Genomic DNA, 26,442 nt, shown 5'->3' on the forward strand with positions numbered 1-26,442 from the left:
AGTTTGATTATGAATTAAAATGGAACCGTCCTCTGTACTTTACAGCATCTTTTTAAAATTGTTATTATTTTTTATACTGATATGGGCCCATGAGTCTGGAATAAAGTTGTATTGAATTTGAGGGTAACAGCATGATTAGCTTTGTCAGTTGAAAAAGTTATTTTAGCTTATCTTTTCACTATTCTATTCTATATTTTTACATCATTACCTGCTGGCATTATCTTATCTTATCTTATCTTATCTTATCTTATCTTATCTTATCTTATCTTATCTTTTCTGTATTCTATTCTATGTTTAACATTGGTATCTGTACACTTTGTCTTGTCTCTATTCTATTCTATTCTATTCTATATTTTTACATTGTTACCTGTACACTTTCTCTTATCTCTATCGCAGTGAGGACTCCCCCTCCCCCCCCTCCACGGCGCACTTGGTTTATCCCATACTACTTCCTCGGTTCTTGCGCGTGCTTGTCCTAGCTTGTCGGTGTGACCATAGTTTCCCTTCCGCTGGTAGGCTGCTGTCATACAGCCACCATGTTATCCCATTCCCGGTGTCTCACCAGGAATTTTGGCCGTTCCCTCTCTGCCATCCGCCAGGTAGGGAACAAGCAAATAACACGTTGTCGTTGCCACTCGCGACAGTCCTCCTGGTTGTCTTTGGCAGTGGGTGAAAGTGCAGCTTCTTTCTGTTCCGCTGTATCCGAGCTAGCATTAGCATTAGCCAGCTCGTTGCTGTAGGCCACGGACAGGCCGCCGTAACATTGCAAGCCAAGGACAGTATGACACTTTCCTGTACAAGTCATTGCTGCAGTCTGTATTAAAGTTAAATGCAGTGCCCTCTGTGTTGGGTTGGCTTCGAGTTTTGACAAGGAACCTTAGAGGTGTTTGGCCAAAGCAGAAAGTAACTGGTCCATGTTCAAGCAGTTAGCACAAACTTATCTACTATTATTTATGTAGCTAGCAAGAACATGCTAGCTGTTAAAGCTAAGCGTACAATTAGGTTAGCTAGGCGCTTTTAGCTGTCATGCTGAGGTCATATTATGGTTAACTGAATGGAAGTGTACAGGTTATGCTTTTTTATAGTGCAACTTTCTGTAGCTGCTGCATTAGAAACTAAGTCAGCAAAGTCAAATGCTAGTAAAGTCTTAGATCACATAGTGTGTAATTGTCATCTTGTTTTAAAGATTAGCAGTAAAGCTAGAGAATTAAGCTGTGATGAACCTGTTCAATTAACGGCTCAATTATAAATGTTTTCATTGATTTGGTTGGCTCAGTTCTCATGCAAAGCCACACAAGCCACTTGTTTGATAGTTACCTTTATTGATTATGTCAAAGGTCATCGCCCAGCTTGTAGAAGTGACCTTTGACCGATAGCACTGACTTCTGTCCTCCTGTTGACTCTGTTGCAGTTTATGCACAGTTTTAACTGTATCACTGGTAGACATGGTTGTTTAATTTGTCTGTAATTTGAATTTCTGAGCTATATTTACCCGGAAATGCTAAGCTTGTGAAACGGTAAAGAGTTGTTATTCTGCACAATACTTAACACTTAAAGGTTGCTGGCGTTTTGTAATGATTTACTGTACCTTTTCACAGGGCAACAATGTGTTAGCTCGTCGGGCCACGGCAGGTAAGCGTGCTTACTGTTCAAGCATTAAATCTTAAATCCCAGTCTGCTTTGGGTTTGTTTTGCTGCGAGAATTTATATTAACACATTGCTTTTGTCCATTTTCCTGCAGCTCTATCAGTTAGCCATTCTGTCACTGTCAACAACAACGTGTAAGTACACTGACTAATTCATTTTACCATTCATAGTGTAGACATGAATCAGCTGTCAGCCCACCAGTTGTAGCATTTACCACCCATGCACTGAATGAAGCTATTTTCCAATTATTAATCAAATGATACAGCAAATATAGCATGCACCATTCCATGCACACTCACCAAATCTGAATAGTATTTTTTTTATGCCCTGGATGATAAATGAACTGTTTTTTTTGTTTTTTATTACTTGTCTGATTTCATTTTTTCTGTTTTCTTCAGAAAAGTTGATCCCCGGTCCAGCGTCTTCCAAATCCAGTACTTCAGGACGTCTGTAGCCTACAGTATGTTTGAACCTGCATGCTTTTAATTTTACAGTTATCCAGATTTGAGGCACCACCGCCGATGTGTGGCCTGACAAAATTTACTTCCTTTCACTTGTCTTTGTTCTCCAGGAGATGAAGTTGTCACAGTTAAGACCCCTGCGTTTGCAGAATCTGTCACAGAGGGGGACGTGAGGTGGGAGAAAGGTAACTTCTTTTAACAATGAGTAATCGTTTCCAGCCGAACCACAGCCAAGCTAAACAAAAGGCAGTCACTTTGTACTCAGATGCTAAAACATGCTTCTCCTTACAGCTGTTGGAGACACCGTCGCAGAGGATGAGGTGGTGTGTGAAATTGAGACTGATAAGGTAAAACATGTACTAAGTTAATGTCACATAAATTCCCAATAATTATGTTTGCTGGTAATTGTTTGGGTTGTTTTTTTGTTTTGTTTGTTTTCTTCTCAAAAATAGCATCACACTTATTCTTAGTAAATTTGTATATTTTATTGCTGACTTTGTGGGAGAGATAAGAAAAAGGGCAAATCATGACTTAAATGTCTCCTTTCATATATGTCTGTATATATTCTCGACTGTGAATATTTTTTCAATAATGGATAAGAAGGTGTAACAAAAGCATTGAGCTTGCGATGATAGTTGGCTTAACACTTATTGTAAATAAATGCATGCATTCATTAGTTTGGCACCAGCCAAATCACAACATATAACAGTGTATGCTATTCAGATAATACCCTAGAACTTTTTACATTTCTGTTTTAAACTTTTCTTTTACACTTTTTATTCTGTTCCTTGCAATTAGACATCAGTGCAGGTTCCCTCTCCTGCTGCTGGGGTGATCGAGGAGCTTTTGGTCCCTGATGGAGGGAAGGTGGAGGGAGGAACTCCTCTCTTTAAGCTTCGAAAAGGAGGTCTTAAACATTATATTTTTATGGAAAACATTTTTTTAAAGTGTATCAAGATAATACTCTTAAGTCAGTTTTATCGTAACTGTTCATGTCTGCATCTTTAGCTGGTGCTCCCAAAGCTGCAGACGCTCCAAAAGCTGAGGCCTCAGCCGACGCAGCCCCCCCACCACCTTCTGCTGCTCCTCCTCCTCCTCCTCCTCCCCCTCCACCTCCTCCCTCCTCAGCTGTGGGCCCCATTCCCACCACTATGCCCCCTGTGCCACCTGTGCCAACACATGCTATGGACACCAAACCAGGTTAGTTGTAATAAAACAGACGGTCCATGTCATGTGAGAACTGTTTTGCTTGACATCTGTGCTCTTGACCTCTACCTTTCATGATTAATCATTGTTTGGCTCTCTGCAGGCAGCGGCTTTCGCCAGTTCCACTAAGCTGATGTCTCGAGATACTAACTGCTTCTTTATGTCTTTTTCATAGTTTCTGCCATCAAGCCCACTGCTGCTGCAGCTGCACCAGCGGCCCACGCAGAGGGTGGAGCTAAAGGTTCCAGGACAGAGAGCAGGGTAAAGTGCAAAAATGGCTAAACTGAAAATAATATTTCAGGATATCTGCTGACTTTAACATTTGTTTTATGGTCTAGTAAATTAGAGTCAGAGTTGGGAACTGTTCACAGAGTCTGATGATTCTTGTTTTTTGATTTAGGTTAAGATGAACCGCATGAGACTGAGAATTGCCCAGAGACTGAAGGAAGCCCAGAACACCTGCGCTATGTTGACCACGTTTAATGAGGTTGACATGAGGTAGGAAATTCTAATTTAGTTGACCTACATTATTCAGCTCTCAGTGCTATTTGAGATAAGAAATGTGAAAAGTGCTCTGCTACGTTAACGCATATAAATAGAATCCACTGTGGAGAAAAGACTTTACAGGTGTAGGCATGAAAAGCTTTTAAACATGTTTGTAAATGCGCTTTGTATGTAGTATACAGGGTGTATGTATGTTGTGTTACAAGCCAAAACAACACTTGCACAAATGGTTATAGATTGGAATCTGCCCAATAGGAAAAGCTTTTTGAAACCCGAGATCCTCTTAAACACTGGAATGTAAATATTTGGTCGTAATGTCATCTAAAACGAAGATAAGAATTGTTAAAACAGGTTTTATTAATTTACAAGGAAATATTATTGTCTGCACTTGCCCCCTGTGCTGAAGAGGACACTTTGAGGATTTCTTTTCCCCGCAAATGTGTGGTGTCCGCTTTCAGCTATTCAGGGTTTTCTATGTATCCTAATTGGATTGACATTGACGGTCTGGAGGAAGACTTCCCAGGCTAGGGCTCATCTGGAGCCGAAGGAGCTAGTCAGAGCAGGAGGCTGGAGCATCTGTAGGGGCCCACAGAGACCTGCGCTCTGAGTGAAAGAGCTGCCTCAACCGATATGGGCTTTTATGACAGCCCAATAAGATTTACAGGCTCTAGAAAGTGAAGATTTTTATCGCTTCTTCTCTCCTTTCTCGTAGAGTCTGTGTCTTGGGAGGGGCTAATTGTGTTAGTGGAGAAACCCTAGAGCTTCAACAGGGTTAGAGACAGGAAAACAAACAATTAAAAAGAGAGATACAAGAGAAAAATGAGCAACGGTGAAACGATTAGCAGGCCAATTTCAATAGCTTTAATTCACCGTGATCTGTACAGCATTCTTTTATAGCCATGAAAATGCATATATATAGTTTTTTTTTTTTTACTTTAAAATTGTTAAATTTGTATCTGTTGTAACGTGGTTACAATATTTGGAAAAGTTGTCCTGGAGTTTGTGTTTTCTGTGTTTGTGTTTCTAGTGTATCTAAGAGTTTAGTAAACCTGAAGGCTTCTCTATAAACATGTGACCTGTTTCAAGGGAAAGATTATGGATCCGCTTATTTTTGCTCATAGTTACCAGGTTTTTAATCAGAGTTTTTACAAATGCCTAAAACCTTTAAAACCTGTCGAGTATATTGAAAATTATTTCAATAACATGATAAACCGTTAAACATCTGTCTGAGGCTGTAATCGATCCATCAGTTTGATGAAGCACACATGATTGGTGAGGTGAATTTCAGTGATTCACAGGTAAGGCAGACATCTTTAATAGAAAATTATGGAGGGGGGTTGCTGTTAAAAGTCATTCTTAGGTAATGACTATCATGTTTGGTATGAATATGTATAAATCCCCAATTCTGTTGGCCCACAGCTTTTCACAGCTCCTATCAAATCCAGTGTCCCATTATCTTCACTTCCTCCTGTTGACTTAATGTCAGATTGTCATTTGATCCAAGTATTTTGTTCCCTTTCCCTGCAGCAACATAACAGAGATGAGGAAGAGTTACAAAGACGCTTTCCTGAAAAAGCATAACATCAAGTTGGGCTTCATGTCTGCGTTCGTGAAGGCTGCTGCCTACGCTCTGGCTGACCAACCTGCTGTCAATGCTGGTATAGATTTCGCTTCGAAAGACTTCGCTCTGCGGTGTCACTTTGACTGTGTCTTTGCATGTCTAGTATCAAGTCATTGCAAGTGTGTCCTGTGAAGAAAACGATTTAAGTTTCGGTATACTGTCAAACCTCAAAACCAGCACTAACTTATTTACTGCCTTTAGACCACCCTGACCTACTTAGATAGACCACAGTGAAGCAGGGGGTGGTCTATATTGCTGCCTTTTAAAGAACTGAAATAGTCTGTGGGTTTCACCTTCAACAGCTTTACTTGCTTGTTACTGAAAATGGCACATTTGAAAAGGAAATCAATGTTGGTGGAAAATTAGTAGCATTAGTGTCGCAATGATTTACAGTTTTTGTAGAGATATGTTTATCTGTGTACAATATTAATGCTTTCTTTGTGTTTTCAGTAATTGATGACACAACTAAAGAGATTGTGTACAGGGACTATGTCGACATCAGTGTTGCTGTGGCCACGCCAAAAGTAAGACAAGTGCATTATATTGTTATGTTCAGTGTAAGTGCTTCATAGCCCACTTGTCTCTAATGTGAAGGGCAGAAAATCCAGTAATATGACTTCTCCGGCAGGGTCTGGTGGTTCCTGTAATCCGAAGCGTAGAGGGAATGAATTTTGCTGATATTGAGAAGGCCATCAATTTGCTGGGAGAAAAGGTAATATTTTATATTGTGTATTCTGAAACATTTGATATCACATGTTTATTGTAGTTGTTAGTTCTTTGTTTAATTTTTTGTTTGTTTGTTCTTTCTTTTCTTTTTTTAAACACTTATTGTGAAAGGTCCTTCTCGTGAGATTTCCTCATGATGTGATTGGTATTAATTGTGGATGCGTGTTTGTTTGCAGGCCCGTAAGAATGAGCTGGCTGTTGAGGATATGGATGGAGGAACCTTCACCATCAGCAATGGTGGCGTGTTTGGGTCCATGTTCGGCACACCTATAATCAATCCACCGCAGTCTGCTATCTTGGGCATGCACGGCATCTTTGACAGGCCTGTGGCAGTCGGTGGCAAGGTTTGTCTCATCAATGTTAAACATGCAAATACACGTCATTTTCAGCTTCCTCTTTGATGCTGCTTACCTTCTGGCACCTGCTTGCTACCTTTTTGTAAAATCTCAAACTCACCTGTGCACTGTTATTGGCTGAGGGCTACACACCCGCTGCCCAAAGCCTTCAGCCCAGAAATGTCCTAACCACAGCAAAATAAAAACAAATCCAGGCAGAGGGCAGAGTCTGTGCAGATTAATGCGCTGCTACCCACTCTACTGCATCATAAGGGATGATTGAGAGGGATTCCTTTTGTATGAGTCTTATTTTTTAGGAAAATCCTGCGTAGTGTGCCTTTAACTTGCCAGCAATTCTGCGCCCACTTAACAAGGAAAATACTCTGAATATTCGAGTTGAGCACATTGCGAGGTCTCGTGTGCTTTCCAAGCCGACCAGTGTGAAACTAAATGTTCCAACCCTGATTCAAAGATCGCATGATAAATATAGCTACAAAGGTTTGAATAGTAGACTTAAGTCAAGTTTGCTGTATCCTACTTATGACCTCAGGCTCAGCTTGAAGAAGCCAAGCCTTTTTCATCTTTTTTGCCTATTCTGTTCAGCATATTAGAATTAGGTCTCAGTGATTTTCTCGTGTGTAGGTGGAGATCCGTCCCATGATGTATGTTGCCCTGACGTACGACCATCGTCTGATTGATGGAAGAGAGGCTGTCACTTTCCTGCGCAAGATCAAGTCAGTGGTGGAGGACCCCAGGGTGCTGCTCCTCGACATGTGAACCCCTGTGGAATCCAGGCTCAACCAAACAAACCACCCTACACAAACAGTGGCTATACTCACCTGACGAACATTACCGTAACTGCAGTTGATGTTTTGTTGTATTGGTTAACTAGAAAAAAAGGATTTTTGGAGAACAGTTGGGTTGTGCAATGGACATTTGTGAGGCGGGCAGGGATAAAAGGTTTGATGCTGTTGTGGACAAATGTCTGGGTCAGGGGTTTCTGTGGTGCTGGTCTCTAGATCAAAAAAGATATTCTATAACTCATGTGCGCCATATGTCATTTTCTACATACAACTGAAACGTTTTCAACTTATTGTGAGATGAATGGCAAACATAGACAAAACTGCTTTGTATCATTTCATTATTTTGGTTGAGAGAAGAACAAGGAGCACATATTGGGCCAGAAACCAAGAAACAAAATGTTCTAAAATGTCCAAAGTGAATAAATCCTGTGAATTTATGCCACCTGTTTCACAAAAATTCTGGATATGCTGTGTACGAAACACTATTTAAGAAAAAGAAAGTTTTAAACAATAAAAGCTGCATTGCTCGACTGTAGTTTTTGGTTTGGATTTTTTTTTGTGCTGTCGTATTGATAGTGTGGATTGTTATATTTACAAGAAGGAATCCAGGACATTGATAGGTTTAGAGGTGGTTCATCACATAATGCACAGGTGGCTGATGTAAAGTCAGTTAAGTCTTACTCAGGTGGTGTTAGGCGATGAACTGCTCATCTGAGGCAGTGTATCTGAATGGAGCTTTTGCAATCTGACTCCATTCATTCAGGTTTTTCATTTGATTGATAGGATGAAAAAGGTCTTACTGCCTTAAATGAAAGTTTCACCTGTTAACTTTTCATGATAAGGGTGGACCAAAGACCGTGATGTCCAAAGAGGCAAATTCTTGTTTGACTCAAGTTTGTATGAGCAACAACTGGCTTTAGATGAGATATACTTGGTGCTGGCTGTCCAAGATTTTGATAAGGTATGAGGTTTATTTCTCCTCATCTTAGATCGACAGTGATAAACTGTCAATGGTATCAGTCCTCTTTGGGACATACAGGCTATAGATGAATTGGAACACATATAGAGAAAGGCCTCAACAGTGAGTAAAAACCCAGAGTTAGAGAGGAAGTAACAATTTATTGCCTAATGTCCTTGTTTTTCTACAATATTTGATGGCAGACAATCCAAACATTTGTAATAGAATGTAAAATAATGTAATAGTATAACATCCATTTGTTTCACGTTTTGAAAGGAACACGGTTCACTGGTTCTGTTCATGTTTCAGTCTTTATTACGTGATTTTTCTTTGGGAAGCACAAAATGCAAAGGAAACCAGGATCTGGTGCTGCATCCATTTTGGCCACACAAGGATGGTCAGAAAGTGAGTGTTCACTTCCAGTGCAGGACGGAAGGATAAGAGGTGCAGCAGCTGCACCTGCTAGCAGCTCAGAGCTTTCCAGGAGACGCCGCTGAAGAAGGGATGACACTTGATGTCACTCACACCTCCACCTCCAGAGCCCAGGCGATAGCCAGCGTCAAACTGAAGCAACTGTGGAGCAGCATAATGGAAAGTGGAGACACACAAGATTAAATTACACTGCGTGTGCTGTGATTTCATGTCAGTCAGCAAAATATTTAGAACAGAAGCCTTGCGGGTGCTTCAAGCCTTAAATCCGACCTCAGTAAGCAGAGACGCAGCTGCAGTGCTCAGGTGGTCAGGGATGAGCAGCTGGGTGTGGGAGTGGATTCCTGCAGGATGGAGCTGCCACAGTGGCTGGAGGCACATTAACAAGAGTGTGAGAGAAACCATGACCCAGTGACAGAGAGTTTACTCTGTAGGACTGAACATGCTTGTAGTGCATTCGCTTACCATTCCTGTAAGGAGTTCAAACAACAAGGCCCCAAGACTCCACCAATCACATGCCTCTGTCACCCTGGAGACTCCACCAATTTCTATCAACATACAATGAGCTGAGTTTAGTTGCATTCATGCACAACATTTCTTTATCATCACATATAATATGCTGTATGTTGCCACTTATTCAGAATAAGGTGGACCAACTAAGTCTTGCCACTAGGTGGCAGGTTACACCAAGAAACATCCACTGGTTTCAGCTGACAGGAATGCACATATTTACCTGGGGCACAGTACATCTGTTCCATGGCTTTGGAGCAAACCTCTGACTGAACCTCACTCCACTGGCCAAAAAATGTCAAACACACTTTCCCTGTAAAAACATTAAAATTAAATTGGCAGCAGAGTGGTTATTGTACATGACACATAACTGCAATGTCATAGGTTCAATTCCAGCTGGGGCCTTTGTTACATGTCACACCCCACACACACTTTAAGGGTATTTGATGAACTCACCGTTGCTGGTGAGCAGAACATTTCTAGGGTTGAGGTCTCGACACAGGATGCCTTGCTGATGGAGACTCTCCAGGGCTAGCAGGATCTGAGCCCCCCACACGCGCACCTCTGCCTCGGGAAGCCCCCAGCAGGTCTGCATGGCCTTATCTGCTGGGGAGGACTTGACAGGGAACCGAGGCAGGTGGCACCAGCCATCCACCTCTATGATCTGGTCTTCCCCCTGCCCCTCAGATCCTTCTGATTTAAGGAAAGCATCCATGTCCTCTCTCCTCCTGTGGGGTGGGTCTCCACGGGGGCCAGTCGAGAACCAGCTCACAAATGATCTCTCTTTAGCAGGTGCCACTTTCTCTCTAGGACCCAATTCCCAGGCCTCCTCTACACTCTCTGTTGCCTCACTGGACCGTGTTTCCCCTTGGTACTTCAGGCCTGAGAGGGCCAGGGGAACTCCTGATAACGTCCCCTGTTTTCCTACAATGCTGTGGCAGAGGAAAGCAGGGGAGGGCCAGGAGTTTTCTGAGGTGGTCCTTGTGTCTGTGTGGTCAGAAAATACTGCCCTGTCTGTGCTTCTGATGACTACCATTCCATTTCTTTCCTCTGTGGTAGGACTGCTGCTGTCATGCTTTGAGTCTGTAACCATATCTGCAGAGGTACCGCTCAAAACAGATCCTTGGTGGCAGCCATTGGTATCCCATGATGCCCTGCCACGGATCTGGGTTTGGCAATGGAGAGGAAGATGCAAAATGGCAGGTGACGAACTCAATCCATTTTTTTCACTGTTCAGTGATCCTGCTTTTATAAATGAGGTCTGATTTGTATGAGGTGCAGTTTGTCCTAGCGTGCGATGTGAATGACTGTCAGTCACTGCATAGGGGTTTGTTTTCTCACAGTTTTGTGCTGGATCGGCAGCTTTCCAAGCCAGTTCAAACTCCGAGCTGCACTCTGTCAGTCCCATTCCAGCTGTCTTTGTGCGGCATTCTGACATGACATCGAGTGCTAGACTGACACGGGCGCAAGAGAGAGGAAGAGCAGGCTGTTCCTGAGTTTCACCGGAGTGCAAACACAAACTAGGAGCTGGTGGATGGATGCGGGTGTTGACCTGTGTCCTCATTGAGCCGGAATGCAGAGTTAGCTGATCGAGCTTTGTATAAAACGATGCTGCGGAGCGTGTGTTCTGCAGACACCCCGTCTCCTCGATGTAGGAATGAGTCCCGCAGCTCTCCAGTTGCTGCTGAGTCTCGTCCCACGACGTGGGGAAATCCGTATCTGGGCTCTCGTCACATAATTTCTCTGGAATCACTCCTGTGCTCCCTCTGTTGTTGTGCTGGTAGTCTGTGCTGATTGTGGGTGAGGTGTAGCTGGTCTTCAGCTTGATGCTGTGCTGGCCAGAAGTGAAGCATTCTGGGTGTTCCTTGGCCTTCTCCTTCTTCAGCTTGTGCAGTTTGGAGAAGAGCCTCCCACCTAAGACAATAGAGGAAGGAATACTAGATCAGCAGATAATAGGAGCAATGATGCTTTTCACTGCTACTAATGCACAGTGTAACCTTGCTTAAATGCTCATTATGGGAAAAAGACCCTCAACATCCACCCAACATTGTCCATCAGAACTGAGGACAGAGCAGCTGTGGGTGAGCAGCTCACCTTTGACATGCTCGAGATGCAGGTACACGGCATCCTCACTGACGTAATATCTTAGCAGCTTAACCATGTATGGCACCCCCTGAGGAATGATGGTTGGCTGGTCCCTGCTCTCCCAGCTCGACTTCACCAGACTCTGCAAGAACATACACATTGCAACTGATCTTTTTAAAAAGGGGGAAATTGATGTATTAATATGCAAAAACTCTTTATTAAAACACACTGATTAAAAGTAAAAGAAAAGACTGACTACTGCTTGGATTGCCCCTTTAGAGATCAGTGTTTAGCTGCTATCGTGTCCCTCTGGTCACTGAAATTTGAGGTGCACTTGCACTGGCTAAAAGGGTGAGAGCTTCCAGGCAGATCAATGCTGGGTGATACTCAGGAAGACAGGATGGAGAGAGCTCCCATCGACTGGCCTGCCACAGAGTACAAGGACTGGCTTGCTGCCAGACGGCAACCCCCAAAACATCTCCTCTGTTAGTGGATAGATGTTGGCCAATGGACCTGTCTTTGATTTAAATGGAGTATAACTCAAATCAATGCCTAATTATTATTTTACTCTGGACTAATTTTCTTCAGTGGAGAACTAAACTTGTGGAAGAAAACAGACTACTCACCTTCACAACAAATGTCTCCTTGTTGACCATACTTTGGACAATCAGGACCTTTTGAATGAGAAATAACATTTTTAGGCTGCTGTAGCAAAGCAGGTACAACAAAGCCAGTGCTGAGACACACAGATCGGGTCTCACCTTATCTGTCACTCCCACCACTTTACACATCTCCAGGTCCTCCACAGGCGAACTCAAGTGTCTGATTGGACGGAATCTCAGACTGCTGTAACCCTGGTGGGGAAATCCACAGAGGACATTAGCGACAGTACACTGGAGCATGTCGCAGAGCAAGAAATGCATCTTGTTTAGATGAATGAGGCTCTAGTGTACATATCAAATTATATAGTGTATAAAGGCAGAAGCAATAGAGGAGGTGCTCTTTTATGTTCTTATCAACTTATCAATATTAGACTCTATTATATTTTCTCGACACTACACTGAAATTATATTCACCATACATTTTGAACAAATCAGTGATGTCTTGAAGTAGCCAATAACATTTACTTTTCATAAATGATCGTAAAGGATGATTGTCTTACCCCTAAATGAGAGCTTCCCTTCCCGAGGTTGTCCTGCAGATGTGTTATGAAGATTTCTTCAGCTCTCTTCAGATACTGGGTTGTCTTCCTCTTCACTGCCTCCCGACGATCCTTGTTTGGGTCCACTGTAAAACAGTTATGCTCTATCAGACACTATTCAGAAAAACCTGTCCTCACTAAACCTTGGTCTTTATCTAGGAAAAGGTCTGGTAACACACAGCTACCTACTGACACCATGGGGAAAATGTCTGGCCAGCAAGGAAATCTGTGTTTAATCTTTGGTTTATGACTTCCCCTTTTTATTTTGGTCCACATGCTTCCATCACATGCCTTGTGCAAACACGCCTCTTGAAATTCCCCATTTGCCGAATCACAGGGCCTTAAATACTTGTTTCAAAGATGAAATCTTTTCCACTCACACTGAACCCCATTCAGCAGCAAGTCCACCCCATTCTTATAGTAACTGAAAGCTGCCTCGTAGTCCTCATTGACCTCGCTGTCCAGCGCCATGCGGATCTGCTTGGCCGCCTCCACCAGGTAATCCCTCTTTGCCATCGCTGCCTTGTTTTGGACCCGTCAAGGACCAGATGGGCCTGAGCACAGCTTAAAAAGTAAGAAATTACTGTTGATTTCAGCTGGGCTAAATTGATATATGGCAGATCGTAGAGGGAACAAGCTACTTCACTAAATTAGAAAGAGAAACTAAATCTAAAGCTGTTCTAAGTGAATCACATCGCTGCTGCTGTTTGGCTCTGAAAGAGGCTCACCTTTGTTCATCAAAAGCAGGACACATCTCTATCTGTTGCCACCAGGCTCGGTGTGTGTCTGCCACCAAGGCTCAGGTCTTTGCGGCAGAGCATGATCATCTGAGCATGCAGGAAAAAACAAAGAGTTAACATCCAGAACAGGACAGGAAGTGGGTACAAGCTTGTACCGACTATTTCTGATGAATGGAAAGAAGCAGAGTTGCAAACGTACAAGATGACAGGGATGACTCACAGCACTAAGGCACATTGTGGGATGTGTCTGGTGAATTACGCAGGCATTTATTCCTCGAGGATGATGGAAACCTAAAGTGTACACTGAAGAAGGTGTCGACACCCAAATCTTAGTTATTCCAAATGTAGGCTCCAAAAAAACATCTATGTACTCTACACTGCAGACACACTGATACAGTCAACAGTGTGGAACCCACACACTTAATGCAAATCACATGACATTGATTATCTCTAAGCAAATTAATATATTTGCTGACAAGATTTTTTTTTTTTTTTTAAATCACTAGTATTATGCAATTAATCTTTATGCCATGATGCAAATGTATTACCAGTCAGGTGGTGAAGGCCAATGCTACAATAGCTCTCACGGATGTTAAATATAACCGTTTTCCTACAATTCGGCTACAGAGTGGAACACAAACATCACACACATACACACCCCGTCCTGGTTACAGTCATGGAGGCGACATCATCTAAGGAGTGTTATGAAACACACAAAGCCATCCTCAGTCTCCTCCACCATCATCCATCATCTTCTCAGCATGCACCTCCACAACCGGCTGAGCAATCCACCATAGCAAATAAATGAACAAACAGCACAGAAGACACGCTCAAATACGCACACTGTACCTGATGTGAGGCGAACATGCCCTGGACCCTCCGCCCCAGCAGCATCAGCAGCATCGGCAGTAGCCACCCGTGCCTGAACGCACTCGTCTCAGAGGCAGGAGAGGAGGAGAGAGCTCAGGCGAGGCTGCCGATTGGCTGAGCATGATGTCACTTTAAGGTACCATTTCATGCAAGGCACTCTCTTCCCCCCCGACAGATGCTGACCCATTTAAAGACACAGTACTGTTTTTGTGCGCCCTTGCTTAAGACCCTGACTTACACTTCTAAAACGGATTGTGTTTTGTTTTGAGTGTAAAATGCTCAATTTATTAAAAAATATCTGATAAATTACTGTATTTTTTTTAATGCCTCCCATCCACTATGAATGGAGGGATCACCCTGCCCAGAATCCTTAATCTGCTGACTCTTGGTGCTCAGTGCCAGATGGAGCCAGGCTCCAACCACAGCACAAAGGAGAGTGGTTAGCCGCCCTCCCAAGGGAGGGCAAACCTACGGGGGGGGGGGCTACAGCATGGAACAGGATGGGTTGGTGGTGGAGGGGTGTAACTCTAACCCCTAAGATGTATCAAGTGCTGCAACCTTATCCAAAAAGGATGGAGTCTCATTTATCACAGGGCTGAGATTATTTTACGGCATTCTCAAATGTTCATTCGTCCTCAATACCAAATGATTTCTCATCTGTCTTTGCAATGACAACTTTACCCACATACAGTTTCCTCTTTTCACTCAGTTTGTACTTTAATTAGCTCGGCCTGTTGGTTCAGTATTAATCTCAAAGCTTTCATTACACCCTGAAGAGGAACTGAAATGTAATATAAGTCTGACAAAGCAGCCCATTCTTGAATCACTGCAACCCTCTAGATTGGAAAAGCAGCCACTGACATGTGGACTATGTCCACTCTGTGTGCTTTCAGAAAGATACGGTGATTGATGGTCTGCTGAGGTGCATGCACATTTTGTACTTGATTTCACATCTGTAACATTCTGTGCATCTCTGTTCTTTTGGTTCTGTTGCAGTATTAGTGTGTGTGTGTGTGTGTGTGTGTGTGTGTGTGTGTCTCTGTGTGTCTGTGTGTCTGTGTGTGCGTGCGTGCGCGCGTGCGTGTAATTTTGCAATTGCACCGAGTTAGACCTCCAACTTACCCTCATAGCTCACCAACTGGAAGAGTGAAAAAACATGAAATAGCATGATGATGTTGGGGTTGAAAAGCTCCTGGTGGCGTCTCTCACACTCCTCTAGTTGCAGCTGCATCTTGATGAACTCCCGACGTGTCGCCAGGACCACATTCTTGTCATAGGTCTTCTCCAGCCTGTTCAGGGCCGCCACCATGGCTGTGATCTGAGCAGAAAGACATGGGTCGGTGGTGGATTGGCATTATGTGTATCTGATTGATGCAGTGACCGCCGCAGGATGCATGCAGGACTTACCTGTATGCGCAGAGACTCAAAGACAGTGGTGGAGCCTCGGATGGAGAGCTGCAGCTCTTTAATCAGAGCCTCTGCTTGTTTCATCTCCACCTTTGTGTCATCCTTGTCAGCTTCATTGTAGGCATCAGGATTCCTCTCCATTTCTTCAATTTCTACTGTCAGCTTTATTATCTTTTCTGCATACGCTGTCATCTTGGTTTCATAGTCTTGCAGCTGAAATTAAGGATAAAAGAAAAAACATTTTACACATTTTTATCTAAAATCATCATCCTCTATGCACATGCTTCTAATGTGCCTGAGTACCTTTCCCATCTCCAGCTCCAGTTTGTGTGAGATCTCCTCCACTGTCTGCTGCACCACCACCAGGTCTTTGATAGGAAAGGTAGAACTGGGCAAGAAAGCATCACAAGTGCACCTGTCCCCACTGCTACCTCCTGTCTCATTCCTCCCCTCGCTCCACAAGCCTACACGCTGAAGAACAAAGGGTCATATGAACATACTGTAACAGCTTACCTCTAATGTGGAAAGAGCCCCAAAGAATAAAGATGAATCAGATGATTGAAGTCATGCTATACATACCCCCCACGCCATCATGGAGCTCAGCAGCGCTAAGAAATACAGAGAGCCGATCATTGTGGCGCAGAGTCGGTATGATTAGGATAGCTGCATCTCCGGGTGCTTTATATAGCCTGTTTCAACATCTTTGGTTGCAGCACCTGTCCTAGTTCACAGCATTGTTAGCAAAGCCACATGCCAGGATATAACACAGCAAACAGAGAAAAAATACTGCAATGTTTCATAAAGTGATGCATCAATGTTTGGGGATGTATCAGAATTCAGATAATAAGTGATTGGTGAGTCCATCTGACAGAGTTACCAAGTGTGGACCAATGTTTTGTTTCCCCAGATGGCCCATCTCATTCAGTTTCCTACTGAATGAGATGTTGACTGAGACACAAAAGCTAAATATGACATGTATTATTTTTAAAGATTAGATGCAAGATGAATAATTAAAATCTAATTTTATTTATTAATTGTGTTTAACACAGCGACCAACAATGTCAGGCAAAAAGAAAAACAACATTTCACAGCATTATACAGAGTGTGGTTGTCATTTAACAGTTTGTGTTGCATTCTTTGAGCCTTTATCCACACGTTTCGTCACTTTCTTTTTCTTTACTTTCTTGGTTTTGGCTTTAACCTCTGGCAGCTTGGTATTGAGAGCAGGCCTGGACCTGGTGAGGTGGTTAGCAGTGGGGCTCAACTTGCTGTGACCCATCTCTGGATCAGAGTGTAAACCCTGAGCTGAGATGGATTTGCTTGGAGCAGAGTGAGGGGAGTCATCCAGCAGGTTTGGCTGGGAGTACGAGCGCATAGCTGGGGAGCTGGTGGGACGGTAAGGTGTGGTGCCTCCCAACATTGGCAGGTGGACGTGCTCATTGCTCAAATTGGAGACAGAGTAGCGACTGCTGTTGGACATGACGATGTGGTGCCAAGAACTGAGAGGTGTGGCAGAGAAGTGCTGAGGTCCACTTGAATCCTCTTTGGTACCTCCTGGAGATATGACCATGGAGCTGCGTGGTGTTACAGCCTCTACGGCACTCTGGAAGGTCTTGAGGATGCGGTCACTCTTCTGCTTCTCTTTCTTCTGACGGGACTCAACCTTCCTCAGCTGGCGGCGGTGATCCCTCATCATCTGTTTCCTTGTATCTGCCAGTCCCCTGCACAGAAACATCAAACAACCCTGTGAACCTCTTGAACTTCTTTGTGGAGCCAAACATTAGAACTGCAGCCAGTTTACTGCAGGTTCCTCTCTGTGCCATACACAAACATCACTCTTTTGCAAAGCTATTTGTGAATGGTTACGCAGGGTGAAGATGTGGACAAATTCCCAGCTCATAAATAAAACACACTTTTTAACTATGCCATCATTGAAACTGTGGTCAAACAAGTGGCTGTAAAAATTCACAGCAGCAACATTACTCAGTGTTCTGTAACAATAAACCTTAACACATTACAGGCCTGCTCTGTATAGCTTATGTAGAATGAGCAAACAATGGGAGACGTGCTCACCTATAGTCTACCATTCCCGTCCTGTCACGATCAAGTCTCTGAATCAGCTCCTCAATCTGGTAGCGATTCAAAGGAATACTTGATTGCTATGATGGTTTCACAGTACAGAAGGAAACAGAAGGAAAATGTCAGTCAGTTACAAAGTTTTGTCTTTCTGTACTCATTACAGTATACTTTAACTGATTCACTGCATGCTGTTTGTTGGTCAATGACCGGCATCAGAAAAGATTTGTGAAAAGGACAAGAAGAGAGCTCATCATGCATCATTTGCGAGGACGATTTCAAGATATTCTGTCCGTGAACTTCATCTGCGCACTGCTTCCTGCAAATGTCACTGACTCTGCACAGTTCAATAAATCAGTCAACCTGCACCGCCTTCCTGAAGTCAGCGACAGGGACTCGCATGGTGCCATCTTTGTCAATGTTCCGAAAGAAATCCCACAGGCGTAGCTTGCGTTGATCCAAATAGTCCTGCAAAAACATTGGGAGAAGATATTTTGAGAGTTTGGAAATTCATACACGACCAAACAAAGAAGAAGTTGCCGTCGGGTTTCCCAAATTAATGAATGGCTAACATAAGTATTAGACACTATACATGAATATGAGTTTGCATTTATTACCACTTATTTCAGATTTTTAGGACAATTGATTCTCATTAGGTGACCAACCAGACCTGAATGACTTTCATTGGATCAACACGTTTTGGAGGCTTCTTAGCGATGAAGCCTCCCACCCCTCCATACTGTACATCCAGCCCAGGATGCTCCTGACACGTCACCTCCAGCAGATGTACAAAGTTCTCGTTTACCAGCACATTCTACTTGGTAAAAAGGTAAATAAATAGATAAATAAATAAATAATGGTGAAAGATGTGATTTGTTAGAACTGAGACCATAAACAGATTAGGATATGAGATGGTGCCACAGTGACTTACACATATGTTGATCTCCTCCAACGCAGTTTTAGGTGTGTTCTTCACCACATTAACCAGAGCCAGTGCGCCCTCTACTGTTAAAGAGTTGTAAGCCAGCTACAAGAATGGAAGAGAATAAAATGAATCTGTAGCCATGTCGATGATGCATGCAAGCTTAATACGACCTAGTCCACCTACCAGAAGGACTTGGAGAGTGTCATTAAATTCAAGACCCCTGCACAGCATGGCGACACCCTCATTGGTGAGGCGGTTGTTGTTGAGGTTGAGGTGCACCAAAGTGTTGTTGAACTTTAAGGCCTCGCCCATGGCCAGGGCGCCTTCATTCCCAAACCCGTTCCATGATAAGTCAAGGTGTTTTAACATCATATTCACCTAGGTACGTAGAAGGTGATCAGATGCTGTATACTGAGTCAGTGATGATTCCTCATACAGCACATACCTTGAGTCCAGCAGAAAAAGCCACAGCCCCTTTCATTCTAAGATGGTTCCAGCTCAGATCCAGCAATTCAAGACCCTCATTGTTTGCTGAAGAAATGGAAGGTTAAGTCAGAGAAAAGCACCGGGATCCTGTGTCCACTTTTACTTGGTTCATAAAGTAAAACAACGCATTTGAAAACATCTACAAAGACATTAGCTGAGGGAATTTTCACCTTACCCAGCAGTTGTCCCAAATGTTCCCCTCCTTTTCCACAAAACTCATTATGGCTCAGGTCTAGTTCCTTTAATCTGGAATTGGTCTACATGCAAAAATATTAGCAACATATTAATGTTAAAAGTAACCAAATAACTTACTAAAATGTTCGGATAACTGAGTATTAATCACTTACAGACAAGGCGTCTGCAAAGTATTTAGCATCATCATCAGTAAATCCATTTCCTGTTGGGACAATTTATTATATTTTTAAATATAATTTTCCAATTACTGTTGTTAAATTCACTGCTCTTAAGCACAGGGTCAACCATGACAAGCAGCATGATCTGGTTGAGATACACTGTTTGATTATGGACTCAGTGGATGCTTAAGACTATATCCATCATTGTGTCTGGCCTGGTTTCAGTGCAGCATCCTACAGTTCAACGCTGCAAATGTACACAATACCTGAAAGCTTCATAGATTTTAATGAAATGTTGTCCAGCAGAACTTTAGCCACACACTCAGCTCCTGCAGACTGCAGACAGTTGTTGGACAAATCCTGAAAGCAAAATAGATGCTGGTATAGTACACTTGCTGTAAAAGACAAGTAAAATGTCACTTGAAAACTACTTGTGCCCTCTAGTGTTAGGTTTGCATTGTGACATACCAGGTGGTGAATGGTGAAATTAGCTCTTAACATCTCCAGAAGGTATTTGGCTCCCTCAGCTTGAATGTGATTGTCTGCCAGTTCCAGAGTGTTGATATGCATATCCGACTAAACACAAGAGCTTGTCATAAACGGCCTATTTAAATAAAGTGACCTTCATGAACACACATGCATTTTTAACTTACCACTAAAGCAATAGCAAGTGCCTTGCACCCCAAAGGTCCTAGCCCATGGTGGCTGAGGGTTATGGTTGCAGACTCAAGGTTTCGTAAAAAGTAGGAGACTGGCACCACACCCACCAGCTTGCAGGCCTGGAGGTACAATTCCGATATAGACATTTCCTTGTTGCTCTCCTCTTTTTCTGGAAATGAGCAAGCCCATGCATGAGTGTCACTATACTTTATAGGCCCTTGTCTGTAAGTAATGAATGTGTTTCTCATGGCAGTGCTATGTCAAAACAAGCCATTTAGTTGAATTATTTCTGGAAATTAGGAATGGAATTCAATGTACTTACCATCTGACTCTAAGTCTGTGTCAAACTCATCCTCCATGACCTGGAGTTGAATTGGGAATGAACAATCATCATCTTTCAAGCAGAGGGACTCAAAAGACAGTGTCGACATTGCCGTCTGCTGCCAGAGCCTATGTCCTGCCTGAAACAATTCCCCAGGCTCAATGCCAACAACGAAGTACAGTCTTCAGGTTGTTCGTTCAAGTATTCCTGTTAGTTCTGTATGCGCTAGCCCTGTGAAATTAAATAGGCGTATGCATGGTCAGCCCGTAATTCTACCCCTTAGGTAAGGTGCTGTGTAGTGACATTAACAATTTATACCTCAGTGTGGGTACAATTGTGTAAACTCCAAGCAAAACTGCACATAAGGTGTGACACACTATGTGAAATATATTAAGTAATATTGCATTTTAGGATATTGTGTATTTCATAGTATCTTATTTCTTTTTTTTTTTTTGGTGGTGGTGGTGGGGGGGGGGCGTTATCGGAATAATACAATTAAAAAATAATGGGGAAAAAAAATATGAGTGAGTAAACTGTGACATTTGACTGCACCCCTCTCATGTCAAACCACAGACCTATCTGCAGCCCTGAAGGACACGCCCACTGCTTGACCTCAGAACGCGCATGCGCCGACCACAGTACAGAAACATGATTGGCAGTATGTTATTTCACATGCTCTACCCGTTATCCCGGTACTTTATCAGTCGACCCTCAGGTAAATGTTGCAGAGATAGCCGTGTTTAAGTCTTTTAAGTCTCAGGGTCGGCTGAGCAGCTTGTGTTTAAATCAAACTTATGCGTGCGTTTGTCTCCGGTAGCTGTTAGGAGCTAATGACTGCTTACGTCAAAGTGAGGTCGCTGCTGACTGCGCTGTTTGGTTGAAATGTGCGTTTGCCTTTAAACTTGTGTTTCATGGCGAGCTTGGTGTGACACGTTTCTAGCGGTTCTCCAGTGTGCCTCCTTTGGAAAAACAAGAGCGAATGGATCATTATGTTGTGCAGTTTAGCTAACTTAGCTAACTTGTGAACTTAGCTCGTGGAAACGTTAACATGCGTCTGTTATTAGCTTGCACTTTTTCGGCGTCCCTCATGACGTCACCACGCGGGACCGTTTTGCTGTATGATTAATGTTCAGTACAAGAAAAAGGGATTATGAGACTTATGTATACATTCATATATGTTTACACTTATGTTTTTATGCCTTTATCTTTTAATATCGCAACTTTATATCCTATATATTTATGTGCTTATATTTTGACTTATATGTGCTATTTGGTTTCCACCTCAGTTCTTTGCACAATATGTATTTGTCAATAAATAAGAATTTATGTTCAACAAGACAAGGTTTATATGTGGCATTTAATGCTAGTTGTCATTATTTCAGAAAAATCAGTGATGCAAGATAAAGAGCTCAGTATGTTTCAGAGTGTAGCCTTCACTGTTTTCTGACTCTAATCTTGTTTTCTAGAGGCCTCAAAGAAGGATCTCCCTCCTGAAGTGGTTAATGGCAGGGCAGTGTGGGATGGTGGTGCTGTCACAACAAGGACGTTCACCCAGTCTCAGACAGCCCTGTTGGACCAGTGTCTCAGCCCCAGCAGTGGGACGACGGGAGAAACGAAAGAAAGGATGACAGAACCAAGCCCAGAAAAGGAAGACGATAGAAGATGTGACTCGGACAAAGAACAGCTGATGGCTGTCCTACATGGAGACAGAAAGAATGTGGCTGCTTTAAAGAGGAGTGAGGTGCAACCTGCAGTGAATGATAACGAAGCAGAGGCCAGAAGTGGACCGCAACAAGACAAAGTAGATGCTCAGAAGCAAGAGGAGGGGGAAATAACAGTTCACCATGAGGTGTCCCGTAGGAAGGACATTAATCCAGAGCAAGAACTTGTGGCACAATTAGAATGCCTGCAAACAGATGAAGACTCAGTAACTCCAGCTGAACGCAGAATCCAAGACACCACTGGTCCAGTACAAATCCAGATACCAAGCGTGGAGGAGTCAGTGACTGCAGCTAAAACTACAGCTGCTACAGCAGCAGAGTGCTGGGATGAATATGTACTTGCTACTGCTAATGACATGCGTGGTGGGGAAAGCTCTCACCTGGTATTTGCCTCCCTTCTCTCTCACACTCATTCCCACTCTACACTCAGTGGGAAACATGATACACAAAGTGGCTGGCATTTTCCTGCAGGACCTGGCCTGGCAGAAGAAGTGCATTGCCCACTCTGGCAGTTTCCACCAGTGAGCTATTACCCACCAACAGAGCCAACAGTGCCATTTGAAGGTGAGGATCTGAATCTTTTTACAATTATAATATTTCCACTGACTCACCAGCAGTTTAATGTCCAGCTGTTGCACGGACTCATATGCATGTGTTTGTTTTCCATCCAGTAGTGTGGAGGGTGTGGGAGGGGGTGAATGAGAGTGCCTCTGCAGCTGAGCCTACCCAGATGCTTTTCCCTTTCACAAAACCCTCGATGGACTTCACTGTTATGTCCTACAACATCCTGGCGCAGGACTTACTGGAGGCTAACTGGGAGCTGTACACACACTGCCCCCTGGAGGTGCTGGACTGGAGCTACCGGTGCAGCCTGCTGCTGGAGGAAATAACGAAATGGACACCAGACGTGAGTCAATTGTACATTTTTGTTTCTGAAACAAGCTACATTTTATATCTAATCTGTGCGCTAATGAGTTGTTTATTCCCCCTTTGTAGATTCTGTGTCTCCAAGAGGTTCAGGAGAACCACTACCATGAACGCCTGTATCCAGTCCTGTCTCAGATGGGTAGGTCATCTGAGACAATGTAGAGGAACAGTGTTGTTGGAGGATATTATGACAAAGACATTATAGATATTATCTTCATGTTGTCACTCCAGGCTACACCTGTGTGTACAAGCGGCGTACAGGGACCAAGACAGACGGTTGTGCTACTTGCTATCGTAGCAGTTGCTTCTCTGAGCTCTCAGTCACCCCACTGGAGTTCTTTAGGCCTGAGACGGAGCTGCTGGACCGGCACAACGTTGGCATTGTTTTGCTGCTTCGGCCGGTGGTTACCCGGGGGTCAGAGGTCAAGGCGAAGGGCTCACCTTTGTGTGTGGCCAACACCCACCTCCTCTTCAACCCTAGGAGAGGTGATGTGAAGCTGGCTCAACTAGCCATAATGCTGGCAGAAATCAACAGCGTGATCAAATCCTGTAAGGCCAAAGGCGAACACTGTAACCTCATACTGTGTGGGGACTTCAACTCTGTCCCCCAGATGCCTCTGTACCAACTGATCACCACCGGTGAGCTCTGTTTTGAGGGTTTGCCAGCGTGGATGGTGAGACTAAAACACTGCAAAGACCAACAGTATGATCAGTACCTGGAAAATATCTAGCTTCTCCCACATGACTGTCGAGACTCTGTTTCAGGTTTTCTGACACAGCAGTTGAAGGAATGTCTCTGTAACCATGTGCGTCTTCACCATATCCAACAGATATCAGGTCAAGAGGACCTGTCCCACAAAGTCCATTGTCACAGACTGTCTGCTCCCCTGTGGCCCAGCGGGCTGGGAATCACTGACACCTGCCAGTACACGACTGTCAGCGAGATTTTTAAGAGTCAGAGTCAGAAACCAGGTCAGTGTTTAAGTCAGAACGTAATGTGAGCCAGACTAACTCCAGATACAGTCGCAGATCTGATCACATCCCAATCACAGTGCACTCACACCTTGCATTAACATGCATTTTTCCTTATCTGGGTAACGTGTGCGGATATAGATCGCATTTTAGTACCAGGTGGTGTAAGCCTTTTGTGCTTCATTTGTTCTGTCACTTCACTTCCTGTCCTGTATTTGTCCTTCTTTTGCAGGGAAATGTCAGTACAGCCACGACTTCCTGCTGCAGCTGCGCTTCTGTCCAGCTGCATGTGTCCGTCCTCTGGACTTGGAGCTGATCCCGGGTGTGACTGACAACACACCAGGTACAGTCTGTAATACAGAAACCACAGCATCACTTACAGTTGTTCAACCGTTTGAATGTCTGGATCTTCTTTCTTTTAATGCTCAGATTCTTCGAGGGGAAATCATCCATATGATAAAAGGTCAGTATATCATCAGCCAGTTTCACATGACACTCATCACACATAGAGTAAATGTGCAATGTGCAAAGAAACAAGATATAAAAAGGGGGAGTAAAGGCTCTGTTAGGTGGAATTGAGGTGTGATTTAAATCATAAACATCGTGTCGCAGGTTCAGCCACACTATCAGACATCAGTTAGACTTGGAGTCGGTCTACAAACACATTCTTCCAGGCTCCGGCAATCCAGAAGTCACGACCCTGCACTCTGAAGGGGGGGCTACTGTCGACTACATCTTTTACACTCCAAGACGCATCCTAACTGCTGATCAAAAGGGTACGAGGACATGACACAATGGACAGTGTTGCAGAAACTGTAGATAACTCATTTCATTTCTGTTTTTTTCTTCTCAGCTGGTGCTCACTTCATGAGTGCGGGTCTGAAGCTGATTGGTTCTCTCTCCCTCCTGTCAGAGGATGTCTTGTGGTCAATGAATGGCCTTCCCAATCACTTATTTCCCTCCGACCATCTCAGTCTTCTGGCCAGATTCCAGCTGGACCTGACTGCTGCATGAGTGAAGGAGATGTCGGAGGATAAGCATATTTCCGTTCAGATGATTCAGGTCCTGCTCTGCACATTTGTTTTTCTTTCTTTCTTCTTCTTCTTTTTGTTAGTATGAATGCCATTTCTTGTGGTTCACTCCTGGCATCACAGCATCATAGTTTTCTAATTGAATAGAAGTAAATGTTTTTTGTTCTAAAGAGCCAGGAAAAATAACGGATGCCAATATTCAGTCTTGTTTGGTGTGGTTTTCATTAGGTTAATGATGCCGAGCTATGACTGAGATATGACAAATCTTAGTAATGATGATGCTGTAATAGTTAATTTAAACAATGAAAGCAGTGATTGCTTCAGCTCGTACTGATGTGATAATACCGTGACCTGTTCATTTTGCCGTTGACAACCACTCCAGCATGTTTTAATTTATTTTAAACTTAATTTTCAAACCGATTAGGAGTCAATTCTATTTTTTCAGATGGAAAGAAAAATATCAAATAAATATTTTCCATTAATTTGTGGCTCCTTTGTGATTCCTGCTCGTTAGCGTGTTAGAGAAAGCTCAAATTCCGCCTGGATTCGTAATGTCGCACTGTCAAATGCACCCACCGGCACTAAATCCTCCACTTGGTGTCTGGCTCCCTGTGTATCCTGCTCGGTCTAGCGATGAGCTTGTGACCTGAATGTTGGCCCTGCCCCTGCTCATCCCAACACACTGAGGCACTCTTGTTTGCCAGGGCCAAGATGTCTGTGTTTATGCGGGTGTGTCTGCTTGATGCACGGATGAATAATTCATGTAGATGGTTGAATGTTCATGCATGATGGAGCTCAGTGAGAGACCTTTGTGTTATGTGTGAGCTGTAGGATATCTGCGAAGGTGATTCCCATTAGTCTTCCCCTTGTCTTTGTGCTTTGTAAATATGTTTGCTGTATAATAGTCATCTATAAGTTGTAAACTTTACTGTATTGTGAGTTTCTTTACTCCCTCTGTCGCCTCAGATGCATGCACGTTAACAAAGTAGGTCAGTAGGTTTTTTCCCTTCTGTTTCTTTCAGATACAAACACTGGTGGACACAATGTTTGACATCTGGAATACACTGGAGGGGAGCATAGGGATTTGTTTATCATTACTTCTATCTCTTCATAATTCACCATTGGCAGCTGCCACAACATTCAGTCTCGATTCAAGGGGCTCACTTCAGATCTCGCCACGCTCTCTCCCACAGGTGTGGCTTTACAGTGGTGCAGTTGTAACATGACTTTCAGAGGTACGTTACTGGCTGATGAGTGAAAGTGGTTCCTTGCTGGCTGGTTTTCATTGAACGCAGCAGCCATTAAGCCGTATTAGCAGATGGCTGTGATGCGAGGTGGACTGGCATCCATCCGCTCGGGGATCCATTTAACAGCAGGATCCCTGATCATGTGAACACATGCTGCCAGCATACTATTATTGAAATGACTGCAGCACTCACTGACCACCGAAACAGCATGATGAATGG

At 43.5% G+C, this 26,442-nt stretch overlaps 5 protein-coding genes across 9 annotated transcripts; 2 read left to right on the forward strand and 3 right to left on the reverse strand.

The window, feature by feature from the left end:
• Positions 1-472: 472 nt before the first annotated feature.
• On the forward strand, positions 473-7,838 carry dlst (dihydrolipoamide S-succinyltransferase). Its single transcript, XM_076749003.1, has 15 exons — positions 473-599; positions 1,599-1,632; positions 1,742-1,781; positions 2,046-2,107; positions 2,219-2,293; positions 2,400-2,455; positions 2,907-3,015; positions 3,117-3,308; positions 3,490-3,575; positions 3,715-3,812; positions 5,346-5,476; positions 5,890-5,963; positions 6,068-6,151; positions 6,342-6,509; positions 7,143-7,838. The coding sequence occupies exons 1-15, from the start codon at positions 537-539 to the stop codon at positions 7,275-7,277; spliced, it is 1,407 nt and encodes a 468-aa protein (XP_076605118.1). The 5' UTR covers positions 473-536; the 3' UTR covers positions 7,278-7,838.
• Positions 7,839-8,258: 420 nt separating this feature from the next.
• rps6kl1 (ribosomal protein S6 kinase-like 1) lies at positions 8,259-14,184 on the reverse strand. 5 transcript variants are annotated; one of them, XM_076748833.1, is made up of 13 exons: positions 14,076-14,156; positions 13,447-13,529; positions 13,215-13,313; positions 12,867-13,050; positions 12,448-12,572; positions 12,047-12,139; positions 11,912-11,959; positions 11,295-11,427; positions 9,657-11,114; positions 9,424-9,513; positions 9,156-9,238; positions 8,964-9,059; positions 8,391-8,834 (listed from the first exon to the last, which is right to left on the reverse strand). In XM_076748833.1, the coding sequence occupies exons 4-13, from the start codon at positions 13,000-13,002 to the stop codon at positions 8,724-8,726; spliced, it is 2,373 nt and encodes a 790-aa protein (XP_076604948.1). In that variant the 5' UTR covers positions 13,003-13,050; positions 13,215-13,313; positions 13,447-13,529; positions 14,076-14,156; the 3' UTR covers positions 8,391-8,723. The 5 variants fall into 5 exon arrangements, with proteins under 5 accessions (XP_076604945.1, XP_076604948.1, XP_076604949.1 ...); XM_076748834.1 differs by having other exon boundaries at positions 13,426-13,529; positions 14,069-14,156; XM_076748832.1 differs by having other exon boundaries at positions 13,426-13,529; positions 14,076-14,154.
• A 1,017-nt stretch (positions 14,185-15,201) lies between these two features.
• olfm4.1 (olfactomedin 4, tandem duplicate 1) lies at positions 15,202-16,136 on the reverse strand. The gene is made up of 4 exons (XM_076749086.1): positions 16,083-16,136; positions 15,807-15,974; positions 15,504-15,716; positions 15,202-15,414 (listed from the first exon to the last, which is right to left on the reverse strand). Exons 1-4 carry the CDS (start codon positions 16,134-16,136, stop codon positions 15,202-15,204), a joined length of 648 nt encoding a protein of 215 aa, XP_076605201.1.
• A 478-nt stretch (positions 16,137-16,614) lies between these two features.
• lrrc74a (leucine rich repeat containing 74A) lies at positions 16,615-20,434 on the reverse strand. The gene is made up of 13 exons (XM_076749372.1): positions 20,326-20,434; positions 19,997-20,172; positions 19,812-19,919; positions 19,610-19,703; positions 19,338-19,387; positions 19,166-19,247; positions 18,950-19,035; positions 18,688-18,882; positions 18,511-18,606; positions 18,250-18,393; positions 17,943-18,047; positions 17,577-17,662; positions 16,615-17,224 (listed from the first exon to the last, which is right to left on the reverse strand). The coding sequence occupies exons 1-13, from the start codon at positions 20,432-20,434 to the stop codon at positions 16,615-16,617; spliced, it is 1,941 nt and encodes a 646-aa protein (XP_076605487.1).
• Positions 20,435-20,946: 512 nt separating this feature from the next.
• On the forward strand, positions 20,947-25,450 carry angel1 (angel homolog 1 (Drosophila)). Its single transcript, XM_076747878.1, has 10 exons — positions 20,947-21,040; positions 21,792-22,610; positions 22,718-22,953; positions 23,043-23,112; positions 23,205-23,647; positions 23,804-23,945; positions 24,178-24,288; positions 24,375-24,408; positions 24,558-24,721; positions 24,799-25,450. The coding sequence occupies exons 1-10, from the start codon at positions 20,950-20,952 to the stop codon at positions 24,957-24,959; spliced, it is 2,271 nt and encodes a 756-aa protein (XP_076603993.1). The 5' UTR covers positions 20,947-20,949; the 3' UTR covers positions 24,960-25,450.
• Positions 25,451-26,442: the final 992 nt, after the last annotated feature.

Source organism: Chaetodon auriga, chromosome 14 (genome assembly GCF_051107435.1).
Source record: "Chaetodon auriga isolate fChaAug3 chromosome 14, fChaAug3.hap1, whole genome shotgun sequence".
In the NCBI taxonomy this organism is placed as follows: domain Eukaryota; kingdom Metazoa; phylum Chordata; class Actinopteri; order Chaetodontiformes; family Chaetodontidae; genus Chaetodon; species Chaetodon auriga.

Bases quoted from the DNA above. Each gene is read 5' to 3' on its own strand.
- dlst (XM_076749003.1), top strand. From the start codon at position 537: ATGTTATCCCATTCCCGGTGTCTCACCAGGAATTTTGGCCGTTCCCTC. The intron at 1,633-1,741 runs GTAAGCGTGCTT...ATTTTCCTGCAG, and splicing joins AGCTCGTCGGGCCACGGCAG to CTCTATCAGTTAGCCATTCT. The intron at 2,108-2,218 runs GTATGTTTGAAC...TTTGTTCTCCAG, and splicing joins CAGGACGTCTGTAGCCTACA to GAGATGAAGTTGTCACAGTT.
- rps6kl1 (XM_076748830.1), bottom strand. From the start codon at position 13,002: ATGGCAAAGAGGGATTACCTGGTGGAGGCGGCCAAGCAGATCCGCATG. The intron at 11,115-11,294 runs GTGAGCTGCTCA...CTATTGTCTTAG, and splicing joins GCATCTCGAGCATGTCAAAG to GTGGGAGGCTCTTCTCCAAA. The intron at 9,514-9,656 runs GTGAGTTCATCA...ATGTTTTTACAG, and splicing joins TGTTCTGCTCACCAGCAACG to GGAAAGTGTGTTTGACATTT.
- olfm4.1 (XM_076749086.1), bottom strand. From the start codon at position 16,136: ATGATCGGCTCTCTGTATTTCTTAGCGCTGCTGAGCTCCATGATGGCG. The intron at 15,717-15,806 runs GTACTCAGGCAC...CCTTAATTTCAG, and splicing joins TGGAGCTGGAGATGGGAAAG to CTGCAAGACTATGAAACCAA. The intron at 15,415-15,503 runs GTAAGTCCTGCA...CTTTCTGCTCAG, and splicing joins TTGAGTCTCTGCGCATACAG to ATCACAGCCATGGTGGCGGC.
- lrrc74a (XM_076749372.1), bottom strand. From the start codon at position 20,434: ATGTCGACACTGTCTTTTGAGTCCCTCTGCTTGAAAGATGATGATTGT. The intron at 18,883-18,949 runs GTATGTGCTGTA...CTACGTACCTAG, and splicing joins CTTTTTCTGCTGGACTCAAG to GTGAATATGATGTTAAAACA. The intron at 18,394-18,510 runs GTAAGTCACTGT...TTTACCAAGTAG, and splicing joins TGGAGGAGATCAACATATGT to AATGTGCTGGTAAACGAGAA.
- angel1 (XM_076747878.1), top strand. From the start codon at position 20,950: ATGCGCCGACCACAGTACAGAAACATGATTGGCAGTATGTTATTTCAC. The intron at 23,113-23,204 runs GTAGGTCATCTG...TTGTCACTCCAG, and splicing joins TCCAGTCCTGTCTCAGATGG to GCTACACCTGTGTGTACAAG. The intron at 24,289-24,374 runs GTACAGTCTGTA...TTTAATGCTCAG, and splicing joins TGTGACTGACAACACACCAG to ATTCTTCGAGGGGAAATCAT.